The sequence below is a fragment of the Prunus persica genome, chromosome G1 (genome assembly GCF_000346465.2).
Source record: "Prunus persica cultivar Lovell chromosome G1, Prunus_persica_NCBIv2, whole genome shotgun sequence".
Lineage (NCBI taxonomy): Eukaryota > Viridiplantae > Streptophyta > Magnoliopsida > Rosales > Rosaceae > Prunus > Prunus persica.
In genome coordinates, this window is record NC_034009.1 from 37,835,398 (window position 1) to 37,851,849 (window position 16,452).

At 40.2% G+C, this 16,452-nt stretch overlaps 3 protein-coding genes across 3 annotated transcripts; 2 read left to right on the forward strand and 1 right to left on the reverse strand.

Moving 5' to 3' along the window:
- Positions 306–3,729, forward strand: LOC18790161 (ultraviolet-B receptor UVR8). The gene is made up of 5 exons (XM_007222776.2): positions 306–624; positions 702–878; positions 1,632–1,667; positions 1,795–1,895; positions 1,999–3,729. The coding sequence occupies exons 1-5, from the start codon at positions 528–530 to the stop codon at positions 3,322–3,324; spliced, it is 1,737 nt and encodes a 578-aa protein (XP_007222838.2). The 5' UTR covers positions 306–527; the 3' UTR covers positions 3,325–3,729.
- Positions 3,913–10,898, forward strand: LOC18789309 (nuclear pore complex protein NUP85). The gene is made up of 18 exons (XM_020554137.1): positions 3,913–4,517; positions 4,631–4,733; positions 4,835–4,945; positions 5,060–5,143; positions 5,647–5,718; positions 5,859–5,915; positions 6,171–6,290; positions 6,382–6,582; positions 6,737–6,847; positions 6,947–6,984; positions 7,188–7,344; positions 7,684–7,785; positions 7,927–7,983; positions 9,454–9,600; positions 9,708–9,778; positions 9,885–9,972; positions 10,270–10,326; positions 10,554–10,898. The coding sequence occupies exons 1-18, from the start codon at positions 4,114–4,116 to the stop codon at positions 10,746–10,748; spliced, it is 2,175 nt and encodes a 724-aa protein (XP_020409726.1). The 5' UTR covers positions 3,913–4,113; the 3' UTR covers positions 10,749–10,898.
- LOC18791608 lies at positions 11,575–16,156 on the reverse strand. Its single transcript, XM_007225314.2, has 5 exons — positions 15,370–16,156; positions 14,187–15,053; positions 13,425–13,880; positions 13,128–13,317; positions 11,575–13,039 (listed from the first exon to the last, which is right to left on the reverse strand). The coding sequence occupies exons 1-5, from the start codon at positions 15,916–15,918 to the stop codon at positions 12,105–12,107; spliced, it is 2,997 nt and encodes a 998-aa protein (XP_007225376.1). The 5' UTR covers positions 15,919–16,156; the 3' UTR covers positions 11,575–12,104.

Here is a 16,452-nt window from a genome sequence, read left to right on the forward strand (position 1 = left end):
TGCCACTATTTCTTGATGAAATGGATGGCTGCAGCTAACCAATTCCTGCACGCTCTTTCAATTGACACTTGTTCAATTATTGTTTGACAAGAAATAACAGAAGCAGATAAGCTTTCTTAATGCAAGGTATGCGTCTATGCTTGGGCTTCTTGTGACAGCTGCAAACTAATCTAGTCCAACTTAACATCCGCCAATTGCAGCTTTACAGAACAAAAATTAACAAAGAGATTAGTATTGTCAAAGAGATTAGTGTTACCAAATTTAGATTAATGACAAAACTGTAAAAGAATATCAAATTTAAAATGTGCCCAGCTTTCAGATAGGTAAGATAATTTTCATTCAACCATTGACACTGACAGTGAGCAGAAAAATTTTCAGCATACAGGTGTACCTCTCATTGGCAATTTCTCAAACATCTGAACAGCTGGGTCGTCAATACACAAAAAAATTCAGCATAAAAAGACCTCTGCATCTCTGAGTGGCAATTTATCACACACCTTATCTTCTGGGTGACTCTAGCTGTAACAATGGACGAGGAAAGCGCCACTCTTCCTAATGGCGGCAGCTTGTCTCGCAAAGTGGTGACAGTGGCTGCCGGAGAAGCCCACACTCTGGCTCTCACAGGTACTAGACTTTGGCACAAGCAGAGGAGAATTGATGAATTTTGAGCTTTAATGGCTGTCTGTGGTGTTGATTTGCAGGGGATGGCTTTGTGTATTCATGGGGAAGAGGCATGTTTGGGCGTCTTGGGACTGGTGCCGAGGCCGACGAGCTCTTCCCAGTTCGAATCAAATTTAATGATCCACGTTCTGCAGAAGAAAGGAGGCTCAAGCTTGTGGGAGTTGCCGCTGGTTCTTACCACAGTCTTGCTCTTGCTGGTGAGTTTTAGCTTTTAGTCAGATTTTGATGTTTTTAGTAGTAATTGAGTTCTCAAAGGAGTGGAATTTCCAATATGAAATGGGCTTTTAGAACTGTTCAGATGATTGCTGTGAGTTTATTTAGTCTTTGATTCTAAGAAGTTTTGGCAGATTTCTGTGGCAGACTTTGAAACTAATAGATGGTATGTTGGTGTTGCACAAAGATAAGGCTTGTTTTGTGTGCGGTTCTTTCTGCTAGTTGTATGCTTGCAGACTTCCTCAGTTTTCTTAGTATTTTTGTTTACACACTTTTTCCATCCTTTCTCAAGCAATTTAAACAAGTATCCTTGTTGGAGGACCCACTGGATGGTTAAAGTTCATAACTTTACCCCATTTACATCCAATTATCAGGCTAATTTGAAGTTTTTTCTGAGTTTAATGGTATTAGAAATTTATGCCAGGCAACTAAAGCCTATTGATGAGGTTAGGTTAGATCAAGTTATCAGTAGTCTTGCAAGCTCTTGATGAGTTTAGTGGAAATGAAAATGTTTTTGTTACATTATGCTTATGTAAACTGGTAGTATGTGTGATTGGCTTTGGTTACTCGACACACTTTATGATATATGAACTAACCGTAGAGGATAGTAGACATCAAAACTAAGAATTTACATATGGCAATAGGTTTTTGGTTATTTTTAAAACGAACAACACACAAAAATAGTTGAATGGTGGAAAAGATTATTCTCCGTTCTAACTCTACTTGTGTGATGGCAGATGATGGATCAGTTTGGTGCTGGGGTTACAACACCTGTATCCTTCACTATAGGGTTATATATGTGCTTTCATTAATTCTGTGCAATGAAATAATTTAGTTATGGAAAGTGCATCCCTAGTTCTTTTTGTTTGCTCCTTGTTTACATTCTTAACTGTTGAATGGATGGCCAACTTGGTGTAAATGGAGGAAATTTTCTGGTGCCCTGCTTGCTGGAACGGTTCCTTGAGGTGGGATCTGCGACGGAGAGTGAAGTGCCACTACAGGTATGGAAAGAATTGTTTTACCGCTGCAGTGCGCTAAATACCTGATGAAGATAAGAGCTTTATGTGCTGTTTTTTTTTTTGTTGCCAAATCCGTCTACATCAGGTTTGTTCTGTTAAAGCTGGAGGAATGATGTCTCTAGCCATTGATAATCTAGGTGGCCTTTGGATGTGGGGCAGTTGCCCACTAGAAAGCAGCAGCAATGAAGGTGGGTTCTCGCTTGTGAACAGTTTCACTCCAACCCCAGTGTGGGGTTTTTATGGCCATACTGTTGTGAAGGTGGCATGTGGAAATGAGCATGTTGTAGCCCTAGTTAGTGCTGGAGAAACATATAAAGGCGAAGATCTCGTTTGCTTCTCTTGGGGAGGTAACAACCATGGTCAGTTAGGCCTGGGGGATAAAGAGTACAGGAATCGTCCTGAAATTGTTGAAGCTTTTAACCAGGACTCTCCTTCCGCAGTTTATGAGGTAGCATGTGGGGCTTTTCACACGGCTTTGCTCACCCACAGAAAAAGGCCAAGTGACACATTAGAAAGCATGTGCTGGACGTTTGGCCTCGGAGAAAATGGGCAGCTTGGGCACGGAACCACCCAAAGTGTATTGTCTCCTGAACCTGTGAAAGAATTGCCACAATACATATATTTGGTGTCTGTCGACTGCGGCTTATTTCACACTAGTGTTGTTTCATCTGCTGGAGATGTGTGGTCATGGGGAATGGAGAAGGGTCTTGGTCTATACCCAGATGCTAGTTATGCTGGGAGAGATACAGGGGATGCTGTGTCTCCTCTACAGATTAATGGATTGAATGGGCCTAGGTTTCAGGATCCGGTCCAAGTTGTTTGTGGAGCTGCTCATACTGTTCTTGTTGCAAATGATGGATATAAGCTTTGGTCTTGGGGGAGAGGAAGGAGTGGGGTTCTTGGAAATGGTAAGACGATTGACTGTTATGCTCCCACTGTTGTCTTGTGGCCTCCACTTACAGAGGATTTCAAGCAAGAAGAACTAAATACTGCTGATAAGGAAGCTACAGCTACTATTGACGATGGAGATAAAATCGGGGAAAAGAATTCTACAGGAGACGCCGAAACAGAGAAAAGGCTGTCTTCGGCAATGAAAGAGATGAAGCTTCTTCAGTCAAAACTTTCAGTGATGGAGAAGTATGCTGGCATACTTCATGGCTCAATATTTGGAAAACCCATGGAAGAGCAGGATATTCCAGTCTCATTGCAGAACTCAGGTAGTTATGACATTACAAGGGAATGGGAGAACATGTTAGAGTCAGCAGATCGTGCCAAGCTCGTCAGGCTGGAAAAGTTCTACCGGAATATGCTTGCCGGTGTGAAAGATAAGCAAATGAAGAAACGGATTCAAGAGATGATAAAGGAATGCCTGAATTCTTCTACAATAAATAGAGGTAAGGGAGATGTGTAATTCTGAAATGCGAATACAACGGGCAATATATATATGAAAAGTTCAAATGAAGAGAAGGAATGTCTTCATTCTTTTGCCAGGGAAACTAGGGCTATAAACAAGACCCTTCTCATATTGTTTATGTTTGTGAAACAAATCTCTTTGTAGTTTGTACAGAGACTTTGTCAGTTGGTTTTGGCAGGTTGCTTACTATGGTGTATAAGTGATGAGAGTTTGAGTACTCTAGAAAATAAAGATTATATGTACAATGTTCACCAAATTATTTGTACCGTTGAATAAACAGCTTGTAGATCAAGTATTGTGAGCACACTAGGGAAGTATATAAGTTTTAGACTATGGTCTATGTAGAACAAGATTCGATTTATAATTTTAATGACAGAGTACTTATTTCCGTACTCACGATAAGAGTTCGACTCTCGTTCTTCTTTTTCTTTTTATATCAAAATGAATTCTTTAAACCGAAGAGATTAGTAAGGAGGATTATTTCTCTGCATTTAAAAACATGAATTTTGTTGCATTTCAAGTTACTATTTGTGCTTAGTTAATTTCCAATGGAAAATATCAATAATAGCCGTTGAAGATTTGCAAAAGCTAAGGAAAAAAAAAAGAGCAAAGCGCCTGGATAATATTTGACCGCTACCAAACACACCCAAATTGCCCATCCCCTCTTCAACTCAAGTCCCCAACTTTCACCGCGACGCGCGCTTCAACTTTCCCTCTCTTTTCTCCCTCACAAACCCTCCCAAAACCCTAACCCCACTCACTCTCCACTCAGATTTCCCGGTCGAAATGCCCGGCGTCGCCTCAGGCTCCGGCGATACGCGCGGCGCCTCAGGCTCCAACGACAGTTCTCTGGTCCCATATTTGCCGGAGCTCCGGCAACCCGTCGTCTATTCACTTCACCACGGCCTCAAGCCTCCGATCGGTCGCCTTTCCATCTCGTGGTCCCGGGGCAACAATCTGCGCGTGTCGGTTCTCCGGCCACCGTCCGCAGAAGACTCTGACGACGTCGAAGTTGGCGGGAGAGTTGTGGAGGTGAGGCTCAGTAATGGAGACGGCGAAACTGGTGATGCGAAGTGGCGGAGGATCGCGTACGGTTCCGTTCCACCATTCGCGCTTCTCCAGAGCCGGAGGAGCTCTGTCGCGAGCTTATCGAAGATGTCAATGAGTCCGTCGCCGTATAACATCGATTGGTAAGTAATTTGTAGACACTTTGGATTAGTCTGTTTGGTTGCCGAGAAAGCTGAGGAAAAAGTGTAGAAAAGCTACAAATATCTAACTTTGTTTTTAATTTTTAAAAAATTAGGTGGGAGTATGTGATGGAGTACAGCAAGGACATAAATTCACTTCTCGGTGACTCCAAGGCGCCTCCTAATCCAGTGATTGACGACCCGAAGACGGTTTTAAGGGTGAATTTGCGTTATTTCATGTAGTTTTGATTGTTCAAATGTCTTTCCTTTTCCAAATTACAAATACAGTTGATATGTCTAATTTAAAAAGATTAATGTAGAACGTTGAGGAGCCTACCTCTTTAAAAGCGGCGTGGGAGCTAATGGAGATGTTTTATGCTGACAAACAATGCCAATCATGGCTACTGGAAAGGCTTGTTGATTGGTTGGCTGTAATGATCTTATTCTCTTCCATTTGTTTGTTTCATATATCCAACTTTTCAGTTGTTGCTTTATGATGGTTACGGCTCATGACTCATGAGTACTATGCTTGTGTTTCCTGGCAGGATTATGATAGTCTACTTTCGAGTACACAGCCAACTGTCCATTCGAAGCTTGTGGATTTTCAAAATGAACTTGTCGGCTTACAGGTTTGACCTGTCTTGTTCCAGTTTCAATCTTGTTTTTTCTGTTTTCATTAGGATTTCATTAAGGTTCATGTGTCATTAACTGGGTTTGAGAAAATCTCTTGGAATTCTATTGTGGTCTATAGCAGGACTGCAGCATAACTCAACCTGAATGAATTTGTTAACTAATGCCCATTTGTAACTATTTTTCTGGAATTTGTTTTTTTTTGTTACTTTGCCTGTTCTCACCATCCGCAGGACCAGAAGTCGCTAGTAGTTAATTTATGGATTCTTTCTATCATTACACTGGCTTGTATTGTGAGGCTGTCAATTAAAATTATTTTGTGTGAGTGGGATTTCTGGTTGATATAACTAAGCATAGTAATCCTTACGGTAGCCGTCTTTTCATTTTAATCATTGAAATATTTGTTGGGGTTAATGTTGATTAAGTTTAGCCTCTGATAGCAAGTTTGTCACTTTTTGGTTCATAAAGATGGTGGAGAATTTTATTAGATTGTTTTCCACAGGTTATTGAGGACAATCCTAAATATTGGGAAGTGTTATCATCAGCACTGGCAGTTGGCTGGATTGAGATTGTGGTTTGTAGTTTTAAAGACCCTGTCCCTTTTCTTTCTAAATTTATTTTCCTTCTGTCCAGAGGTTTCTGTCTTCTGAATAGTTAAATAGTTATAGTTTCCGGTTATGAAAAGACTAATAGGTGCTGTTTGTTTTCATGCAGGTGAAAATGTTGCGGTTACATGGATCTTATCAATTCCATCAGCTTGGCAACCGTGAGGTTGGTGAGAAATAGATTGAACATGGAATAGGTGGTTTAGAATATCTTATGATGACTGCTACCTCCTTTTACTTTTTCATATGCTCATGTTCTAAGAATCTTTTCCTTTGTGGCTGTTCACCAATTGCAACATACATATTTTAATATTCCATGTAACAATTCCAATTATATTCCTTCTTGAAGTTAGTGCTGAAATAACTTATATATTGATCAATTGTATTTTATCTGATGCCTGTCCTGTGTGTAACTGGATAGATAGAGAATGGACTTGTAGAGACAGTTTCTTTTCTTATTTCAAAGATGCCACGCATGCGTCCTGAAGTAGAATATGGAAGGTTAGGTGAATGCTACAAAGCAAAGCCCGATTTTATCAAGGTATGTTTGAGCCTGTAAGGAAACGAGTGCTTCTTCTATATTCTGGCTTTTTCTACTATAATTTGCAACTTCAAGTATTCTTGTTGCCTAGGCATGGGAGAAATGGAGAGGGAAAATTACTAAACTCGACTGCAGTGCATTCTGGCTTCAATGTGATCACCGTCAAACCCGGGAGGGATTGAAAAATATGATACAAATTATGCTAGGAAACACTGACAATATCTGCAATGTAACTTGCCATTGGATAGAGCTGTTTATTTCTCACTTTCTCTATGTCAGGCCATTCACAGTGGTAATGCCTAATTAAATTATCCTAATAATAGTTATTTTGCAGCTTTGGGCATAGATACGATATGAACTTATGTACTTGTCATCTCTTTGTAATACATTATCATGTGTAGCAGCTGGACTCTGAAGTAGACAACTAATTTCTTTTCTTAAATCAGGGTCTTGAAAGCATGTATAGCCTAGCCCAGAAATGCATGCAGTTGAAACCAATGTCTAGTGCCCATGGGTTGATAGCAATTATTCTTGGAATCCTTGGGGAAAATACTGAGGTAAACAGTTTGGGTTAGACACTGATAGTATACAAATCTATTTATTTTGTCCATGTTTTTCTTCTATAAAAATCTTTTGGGTGCTTGCAAATGGTACAGGTTATCTTAGCGGAATGCTCAAGAGCATTTGGGCCTTGGTGAGCTTCTATGTTCTCTTGTAACTGCATGTATTTCAGCATTTGGTCTTTCAAAAAGCTGTATAATGTTTCCCCACCTTCCATCCCCCATTTTCCACAAACCCGCCAATTGTTGTAGAAGTTTAAGTGGCTTTTGAGATTGAAAAGGCTTGAATGTGCGACTGCTTTTCTATTGAAATGTAACTCTTCATTGCTTGCAATAGGATGGTTGCCCATGCCATTGAGTTGTTGACCACTGGGAGTGACGAAGCAGAATTTCTTCTACAGGAAGAACGCCATAGCTTGGGGGGAATTAGTATAGCAGAGTTACATCGACTTGTCTATGCTCAAGTTCTATCATCACATCCATTGACTTGGCAAGTGAGTGCAATTTAGATAGTTCTAGATTGTTTTTGTTATGATTGTTACAGTAGATTCACGATCTTGTGGCTTTCAGCTTTTCATGTTTGGTGTTATTGTACTCCTGAGTCTTCATAATCAAATATAAACTTGTAGGCATTTAAAATTTCTAGCCTTGCATATTGAGACACCAATTTTATATTCTATATTTTTAGTGTTGATGATTCTTGGTGGCTGTCAGCTGAAATGCCTGTCAATTTTCTGTTTCAAGTGTGCTTTGTTTCTTTTGACATTGAGCTGGTAAAACTCACAGTGCACGCACTAAAGATGCTGACAGTTTGATGCTCTCTGTGTTTGCAGATTGCTCCAATTTATTTGACATCGTGCATGAAACAGGGAATGGGTTTGTTAGAGATTCTGTTGTATAAGCTGCCTATTCAACATAATGAAACACTTCTTAAGGTTAGAGGTCCATATTTTAGTGCCAAAGTTTGTTGTTACTAACGCTTGCACAGGTTCTTTTTTCATGAATCTTAGTTTCTGCTCTTTATGTGTATATTTGTGGCTGATAGAAAATAACTTTGTTTTGAACTTTTTGTGCAGAATTTAGAGATATGCCGACTTTATGAACTTGATACCATTAGTTCAAACATTATGAAGGTATGTGTAAATCTGAAAGGATCATTGTTTCTGTTCATACAAAATTATCATCAATTTATGTACTAGACTTTTTATTTCATTTTGGGTTATTAATTCTATTAGTCCCCGAATTTTGACCCGATTTGCATTTGGGTCCCTCAATTTCCAAAATCATTCCCGTGGTCCTTCAACTTCAGTTTCGTTAGGACAAATGGCCATGCCGTCAATTTTGTTGTCTTTTCCGTTAAATGCAGGGGCAAAATAGTCTTTTTATATTATTTTTAATTTCCACCATTTGAATATTCCTTTCACCCCAAAAAAAATAAAAACTAATCCCCCTTTCCCCAAAATTTCTTCTCCCCTCCATGACCATCATGCGCCACCCACAAACCTATCCCCCAAAACACCCCCAAGTCACCCTCCACTCCCAAAACTCTCTCTCTCCCAGCACCCTCCGCCTACCCAGCAATTATCGCCCAACCACCACAAAAAATTTCTCAAGACACCCAAAAATATAGCCCCCCCATCCCCCACCACCACCGGCAAGCTCCAACCTCCAAACCCATCCCACAACCACCCTTCACCCCAACCCGCAACCACAAGCAATCAAACCCATCCCACAGCCACCCTTGGAGAGTGAATAAAGAGATTCATAAAAGTGGGATTTTTCCTTTAATTAATTCGAGCTTTCAACCAAATAATCTGTTTGGGTTTTGGGTCAGGTAGCACAAATCAAACAGAGAGTGTTGAGACAGAGAGGAATAAAGAGAGCAAATTGGGTTGTTCCTTTTTGTTTGTTTTTGTGCAAACTTTTGATTACCAATCTGTGTGGACCTGCAACCCTAAACCCTAAACCTGCAATGGTGCTGGGAGGAAAGGGGAAGAAAGCAGAGGTCGGGGAAGGGGGTCAGTGGTGGCTGGGCAGTGGGGAGAGGAAGAGTGGTTGTGGGATGGGTTTGGGGGTTGGAACTTGCAGGTGTTGGTCATGGGGAATGGGGGGAGAAGAAGTCGATTGGGGAGGGAGAGAGAGAGTGAGAGTGAGTTTACCTTTTTTTTTTTTGGTTTTTAATATTTTTGAGTTTTTTTAATTAATTTAAAATTTAAACAGTTATTTATTTATTTTTTAATCCACGTGGTATCCCCCTTGGCAAAAAAATTTACCCCAGCAAAATTTTATGAATATTTTATTACACCTAAATATAATTTACCCCAACAATTTCCAATTTTGACCCTCAATAGTACACCATGTGCCATGCACATGCTCAAATTTAACAGAAAAGATAACAAAATTGACGGCAGGACCATTTGTCCTAACGAAACTGAAGTTGAAGGACCACAGGAACGATTTTGGAAATTGAGGGACCCAAATGCAAATCGGGTCAAAGTTCGGGGACTAATAGACCTAATAACCCTTTCATTTTTCTCATAATTATTCAAGGTTGAGTTTGCAAATACATTTAGGATTTGTGTTAAAAGGTTTTCAGTTTTTAGATTGCTGGCGTGTACCATTGGAAGCATGGTAGGAAAGGTTCTGGAGTTTTTTGGCTACAGCAAGCCCGAGATGAAATTCGTCTTAGCAGGATTGCTCAGCATTTGTTTGATTCAGTTGGAAAGTCAATCTCTGATGAAAGTTTTAAGGTAAAATGTTATTGATTTGCACACATGTCAAATCTTGATATTAGAAAGAAAAAAAATAATCAGTTTCATTTTGGGAATGACACATTGTTTATCGTTTGTACATACAGCAATGGGAAGGCTTGATTGAATTGTTGGGTTCAGAATCCAAGACTACGGGGGGTCTTGAATTTTTGCACAAGTATGAGTTTGTGTGACCTTTTCTCTTTATATTTTCGTGAGCAATATCATTATCCTCATCAACTTTTTATTGAGATCTTTTCTCTTAAACTTTTGATGTGTTCTAGGTATCGGGACTTCAAAAAGTCCCTTAAGCAGGTTTATGGTGGAAAAACTACTGACACTGCTCGGCAAGCTGTAGAATCTTTGATATCGGTTAGTGTATAACTTTTATGTGACTGGTGCAGCTATCATCCTACATAAACATACTGCTTTACATGACGATCTAAATAATACTGCGCCTTGTTTATGAAAGAGTCTATTCCAACCATATATTTGAGGGTTCACCTATTATGGTTGAAATTATAGTTATTACTAATAAAAGACAAGATGCAATTCTATTTGGAGTGACTTACCATTTCCAAAGAAAAAAAAATTTTGTCCCTCTGTTTGTCAGCATCTATACTTTCCAAGACTTCAAGTAATATAAGTTTATTTATTATGATTCTGCAGCTTATGAAAAACCCATCTACACCTCAGCGCTTTTGGCTGCCTATTCTGCATGACTCGGTAAGTAATTTATGGAAACGTTTTGGAGAAATTTGATAAAGAATCAAAGTTAAAGAATTCACTGAGTTGGAGTTGTGGCATTGCATTTGATACTATTGCTATTCCGGATTCTGACATGTACTTGATGTAATAGGTTTAGATTAACCAGATGCTTGATTGTGCCGATATATTTGATGTTATGTGTGTTGCATTCTTATTTCATTTGCATTTGGATTACCTTTGTGCAGTTAAAGCTGCTTAACTGGCAGGAGCGCCCTCTGCTAAATGTCTCTCAGACAAGCCTCTTGTTGAATAAACTGCAAGAGTTGTCCATGGCTAAGCTCCGCCCTGACTTCATCGAAGCAGACTTGCCACCACAGGCCCTCAGCTCTGTAAGATTAGCTCTTGCTACGAATCTCGGACGTGCCATCTTGGAGGAGTAAGCTTGTTCTCTCAGCAGCTCGAGATGTGGATGGTTTTTTGTCAGACATCACATATTCCGCTGCTTTAATAGAAATGTTGCAGAAATTTTCAAAATTGTTGTTTGTAAATTTGCTTATGTATGAGTAAAAAGTTCAGATTACAGAGAATTATCTCATCGCATCCAGCTCAAAAGAGAAAGGGCTTTTCTTGCTTTACTCCGTTTAGTTCATATTCTGGGTTATACTTATTTTATCTTAAAAGTTAAATAATAATATGAACAAAAATTATCTTATTGGCCAAAAAGATAATACATTTAAAAAAAAAAATTGATATAGAGGGAATACAATTTTATCTCGGCGCGTAGCCCGACTTTGTTTGGAGATGGATCATGGAGCCGTCTTAACGCGTCCTAAGAGGAAAGAATGCCACCCATTTTGTACTGGCATCCAGCTGCTGTATTAATAAAGGAAAACTAATTTGAAAATTAATTAGTCAAAGAGTCGTTTTGTAATGTTTTCTTTTTCCCTCTTTTTTATTTTGGTGGAGAAGAAAAACTGAAATGAGAGATGCAAGAGCTGAGGAAGCAAAGCGGAAAAACACAAAAAAAAAAAAAAAAAAAAAAAATTTATGTTGTGAGCAAAATTCTGACATTAACCAAACGGGAGATGAAGACTCCATTTGCAATCAACAGCCTCACTTATTTTGCATTATAATAATTCTATAAAACTGGGAACAACAGAAGGACGCTATACTTTTTTTAATACAAGCGATAGTCTAAATTATAAAGAGGATGAGAATTTCTCACACTACTAAGGTGCTATAAGGGTTAAAAACTGAAACCACCAGTCAGCAAATCAAGATCCTTTTCCACTAGGCTAGACCCAACCACACTATAGAAAACGAACAAATGTATTGAACTCAAACCTGGAAACTGACAAATATATAACATCGGTCGTTTAAACATAAAGCTAAAAAATACAAAAAATAATTGCTGTGCAGCAGAGCATTAAAAAAGAAAAAGAATACATCAATTGGATTTTATAGCCTCTAAACGACGAAAATGAATGAAGAAAAAAAGAATATTCGACCTGTAGAAGTCTGCCTCCTTTTAAACCCATATGCTCCAAACTTCCGTGTCTTTAGTCTTACTCTTAGCAAACTGCTGGAATATACCAGACACTCAAGATTTTACTATACAAGAAGATCACTGCCACTGCCTAAGGCGGTGAACGCCTCTTCCCCCTCTGCTCACAAATGCATGAAATTGGAAGCATCTCGGTACAGTGATCATCGCTCCGTACACTAAATACAAGCACTGTCGAAGCCTCTAACAATGTTATGCAAGCCCTTGCCATGCACCATCCCCCAAGGTAATTTTAGAGTTTCTTAGGCAAATTGTAAGTCTTCTTAAGAAACTTGGTAGCTGCTTCATCATTCCTGTAGCACAACACGCGTAGGAGCGTGTTTGGTTCGGTTGGGTTCCACTGGCCGGAAGTGGGGGGCAATGGGAGTCTGGACCTGGCAGAAGAGCCATACGACTCCAAGGTCACGCGTCTAAACCGTTCAACAAGACTCTCAGTATCAGTTCTGAAAAGGGGAAGCACACCTCTCACTGTAGTTGAAAACTTATCTATCAGTTCTGAAGGCAAGCCATCTCCATTGGCCCAGAATAGGTCTTTAAGGGATTTGAAATCGTCCTCTATTATTTGCGAATCTTGCCGGGCGAATGCACGGGAGGGGCCTCCAGCAAGCAGAACCAACAAAAAACCATCAAAGGAAGCTCTCATTATATCAGTAATAATCCGAGTACGAACTCTTTCATGCACAGTGTTTGATATGATAAGTAAGTTCTTCTCCAGTTCGTCAAGAAAAGGCTCTATTCTAGAAGATGATGGTTCCCCAACATACAGGCCATCCCACAGGACATGACTTAGGTCATGGAAAATCATTTTATAAGCCACTGCCTCACAAAGCTGTTGGATTGCTTCCACACAAGCCGCTGGTGTGAGTTCAAACTTTTTCCCCAATCCATTCGAGAAGTCTTCTACATGAGCAGATTCAGAATTCCTTAGATGAGTAATAGTACGTTTCTCCAAAACCTCCAACTCACTCCGGATTCTTTGCAATGTGTTTATACGAACACACAGCTGTGGTATTCCAAAGGAGTTATCCCCGTTGAGTGTTGCAACCTGAGAGTTCCTCTTCTGAGGATTTGGCGATTTTTCTTTCTTTTTGCCAAAGCCTTGGAACTTTGATCCCATAGTACATCTGGTCAATGCTGGCATAGTGGGAACAAATGTATTACGTGATCCTGCATATCAGAATGGATAATATTGGTTATCACAAATAGAACATACCTTGATCCACGTACAAATAATTTAAGTTACAAGATTCTTTACCACATCCAGACTTTGCTTTGGTTACGTAGTATTGAAGACATCTGTCGAGGCCAACCATCAAGTCAGGAAGCAACGCAGGATGCATTGGTATTGGCAGCTGAAAGAACGCATCCAGAGTTTCATCTAAAATTCGCAAAACTTCAACAGCAGATGGAGCATAGCCTTCTTCATTTACTTGTGGGTTCCATACCTGTAACATTGCAATGGATGAGGATAGCTTCAGGAAAGATGTCAACACAATTCAAAAAACTGTATCAAATTTCAATTCAGGCTAACAGATGAATAGTTTGTGCACACCTCTTGTTGCAGATTCCTATCAACCCATTCTTTCATTCTGTCCACTCTAGTCTTGATCCACACTTTTACCAGATTTGCAATTGCAGCTTCAGCCTCATAAGGGGGCATTTCCCGAATTATTGCCTTGCCACCATCATCACTATCTACAGAATCTTCAACCGCTATCAGCACAAGATCTTTCTCCAGCTTATCTGCAGCTCTTAAAACTTGTACAGCATCTGGTGTCAACTCCGTTATACCCGATATGAATTGTTTAATCTCATTTGCATAGCAAGCATGAAGGGTTGCCACAGCCACTCCAGCCGCAAAAGGATGCCATCTCTTCAGTATGGGACTGAACACCTGCTTCTCCTTAACTGCCAGCTCACCAACGTCCTTTGCAAGGATGGCAAGAACGGGAAGGGGATTTGGCTGGTGTCTTGATGCTCTCCTGCTTGAGTCTGCCTTTTCCATTCTCTGCATAATAGTAACCAAACATATTTCAGGTCATGCATCTAACTTCTAAAGTTTAGAATCTGTTGCAAAACATTGTCACGAAAATCTTTAGAATTTCAAATAGAAAAATCACCTACACGCAGTGCACAAACTTTAGGTTTTATGGTAGATAACAATTTGGAATTCAACTGTCATGCATATTTTTTTAATTACTGTTCCTTATTTCTTTTAGGCCTTCCACAAAAACGGATTACCATTATGACATATTCATTGTACTTTTCCCTATTACTGAAGGGGGGATGCCAGTGGCCAATATTGAGGGCTTACCTGAGCAAAAGCAGTGCGTAATGATGACCTAATGTAAGTGTCAATCCTGTTGCGAGCAACATCAACTTCACTTTTCCTCCTCCTACGATACTCATTCGATATATCTTCAATTAAAATCTTAGCTGCTACTACCCCGAGAGAAACAATGGCCTGCATGGTATCAATGTTACTGCTGTCAAAAGTGTCATGATATGCAAGGAGTCTCTTCTCTGCCCAACCCAATATTGAAGTCAATGTCGAACTCAAGATCTTGCAGTATTCGGGATCCTTTGTTGCCTTTGAATCTTTAGCAACCTCGGCTAGCTGACTATCAGCAGCATATAACAGGTCCAGTTCAACTTGGCCAGTTGCCACAAAGCGGTGAAATAACACCCAGGTAAAGCAAAGGTTGTGGAGCATCTGGTTCATTCCAAGGATTGTCCAGGTCTTCTTAATGTGCTCCATCAGCTCGTCAACTTCGTCTATTACAGATGTTTCATCGTGAAGATCAAAGCAGGCTTCTAGAAGCCTTTCATAAAGCCGGAGATTCAATGGTAACCCATCTGCCCAGTGAGATGAATCATAGAGACCATCAGATGACCTGGAAGCAAGAGTTGTAACAGCACTACGAAGAACCTGCATAGTCTCATTATTTATCCCAGTTTCAAAGGGCCTGTCCAATGCCCCATGAATAATCTGCCGCAGCCGCTGTGCAGTATTATTCGACTTGTCGAGTGGCAAGTGGGGATGCAAAAGGAGACCGGCCTCAAGAATTTTGAGGGTTCTTTTCTGCCATGCATCGTATTCTTGTTTATCAGTAAAATCAGAGGACTTGAGCTGCTGTAAGAGCTCAAGTGGGACTACCACTGACTCAATTCGCCTTCCTACCTGTAATGAGAACATCAAACAGAAGGCTTGATTAATTACAATTCCAATGCAGACGACCATTCACAAAAGTTTGAAATTACCGACTATGAAATTAAACATGTGTAAAACATTTTGCAATGTCAGTTTTTGGTTTATAAGTAAGAAAAACCAAAATCCAAAATTAACCAAACCAGTAGCAAAATTGAGCTCCATATCCATCCCATCATCATAATTATCACAAAGATAAAAAATCAAGCATTACCCACCAAACAAAATCAGACCCATCAAACGAGATCAACCAAGATCACAAATGAGAAAGCAGGGAAATTGAGCTCACCTGAGAAGCAGAAATCCTAAGCAGAGCTCTCCTGACTCTAGAGTCCATAGCGTCAGAAATCCCCATTTGGATCCTCATCAGCTCACCCACCGTCATAACCCGCTTGGGCTTTCCGGGTCCCGACCCGGACCCACCGGACCCAGGACTCTTCTTGGAGCCCGAACCCGGCGATTTGAGACCCAATGCCTTCTTCATCTTGCTGGCAGCTGCGGAAGTGAGCGATCTCTGCAACGCCGGCGAGCCGTTAGGCGAGTTGGCGTGCTGTGTCGGTGAGTCCAAGTGAGAAGAAGCGGAAGACGACGTGAAGGTCAGGGCCTTTCCGGTGGATGTACGGCAGGCGGCTACGAAGATCTCGTAGGCGGTGAGTCGGAGGTCCGAGTCAGTGAGTTGGGCAGAGAGCTGGCCGAGTGGGGAGGGGAGATCGGTGGCCATTGCGGTGATGGGTTTGGTGGGTATGCTAAGTGTTTTGGGGGGTGTGGTGGTTGTGGCGGTGGCTGTGGTCCCTCTCTTAGAATGGCCCAGTGAGAGGTCTCTGAAGAGATGAGCCATTGTTGAAGAAGATACAGAGAAGGAGGAGAGAGATGAAGTCCAAGGATTGGACTTTAGTTTATAGTTATACACACTCACACACAACAACACAAAAACAACAGAGAGTGTCTTTTTTTCTTTTTTTTTTCTGACTTTTTGGCTCAGTTAAAAATAATAATATTTTTTTTACTTTTTAAATGTGTTTTTTTAACTCTTGTTCTTGTGCCTACTTCTACTTACCTCAGGTTTTTGGGTGCAAGGTAAAAGTCATAAAGTGTGAATTGATGTGTCAACAAACTCAAACACGTACAGAGAGAGATGGCTGGATATAAAAAAATTACTCAGAGGATTATGAGTGTGAAGCTTCAACAATCCAATTCACTAACCAAAAAAAAAAGAAAAAGATTGAAGACATAAATATTAACATTTATCGCTTGTATTAAAATAAAAAAAACATGTGACAAATATGTGTGCGTATGTATATGCAACTAGAAAATATAACTTGACATAAATTGAGTATTGAGGGGGAAAATTTATCGTTTGTTCTCTATGTTG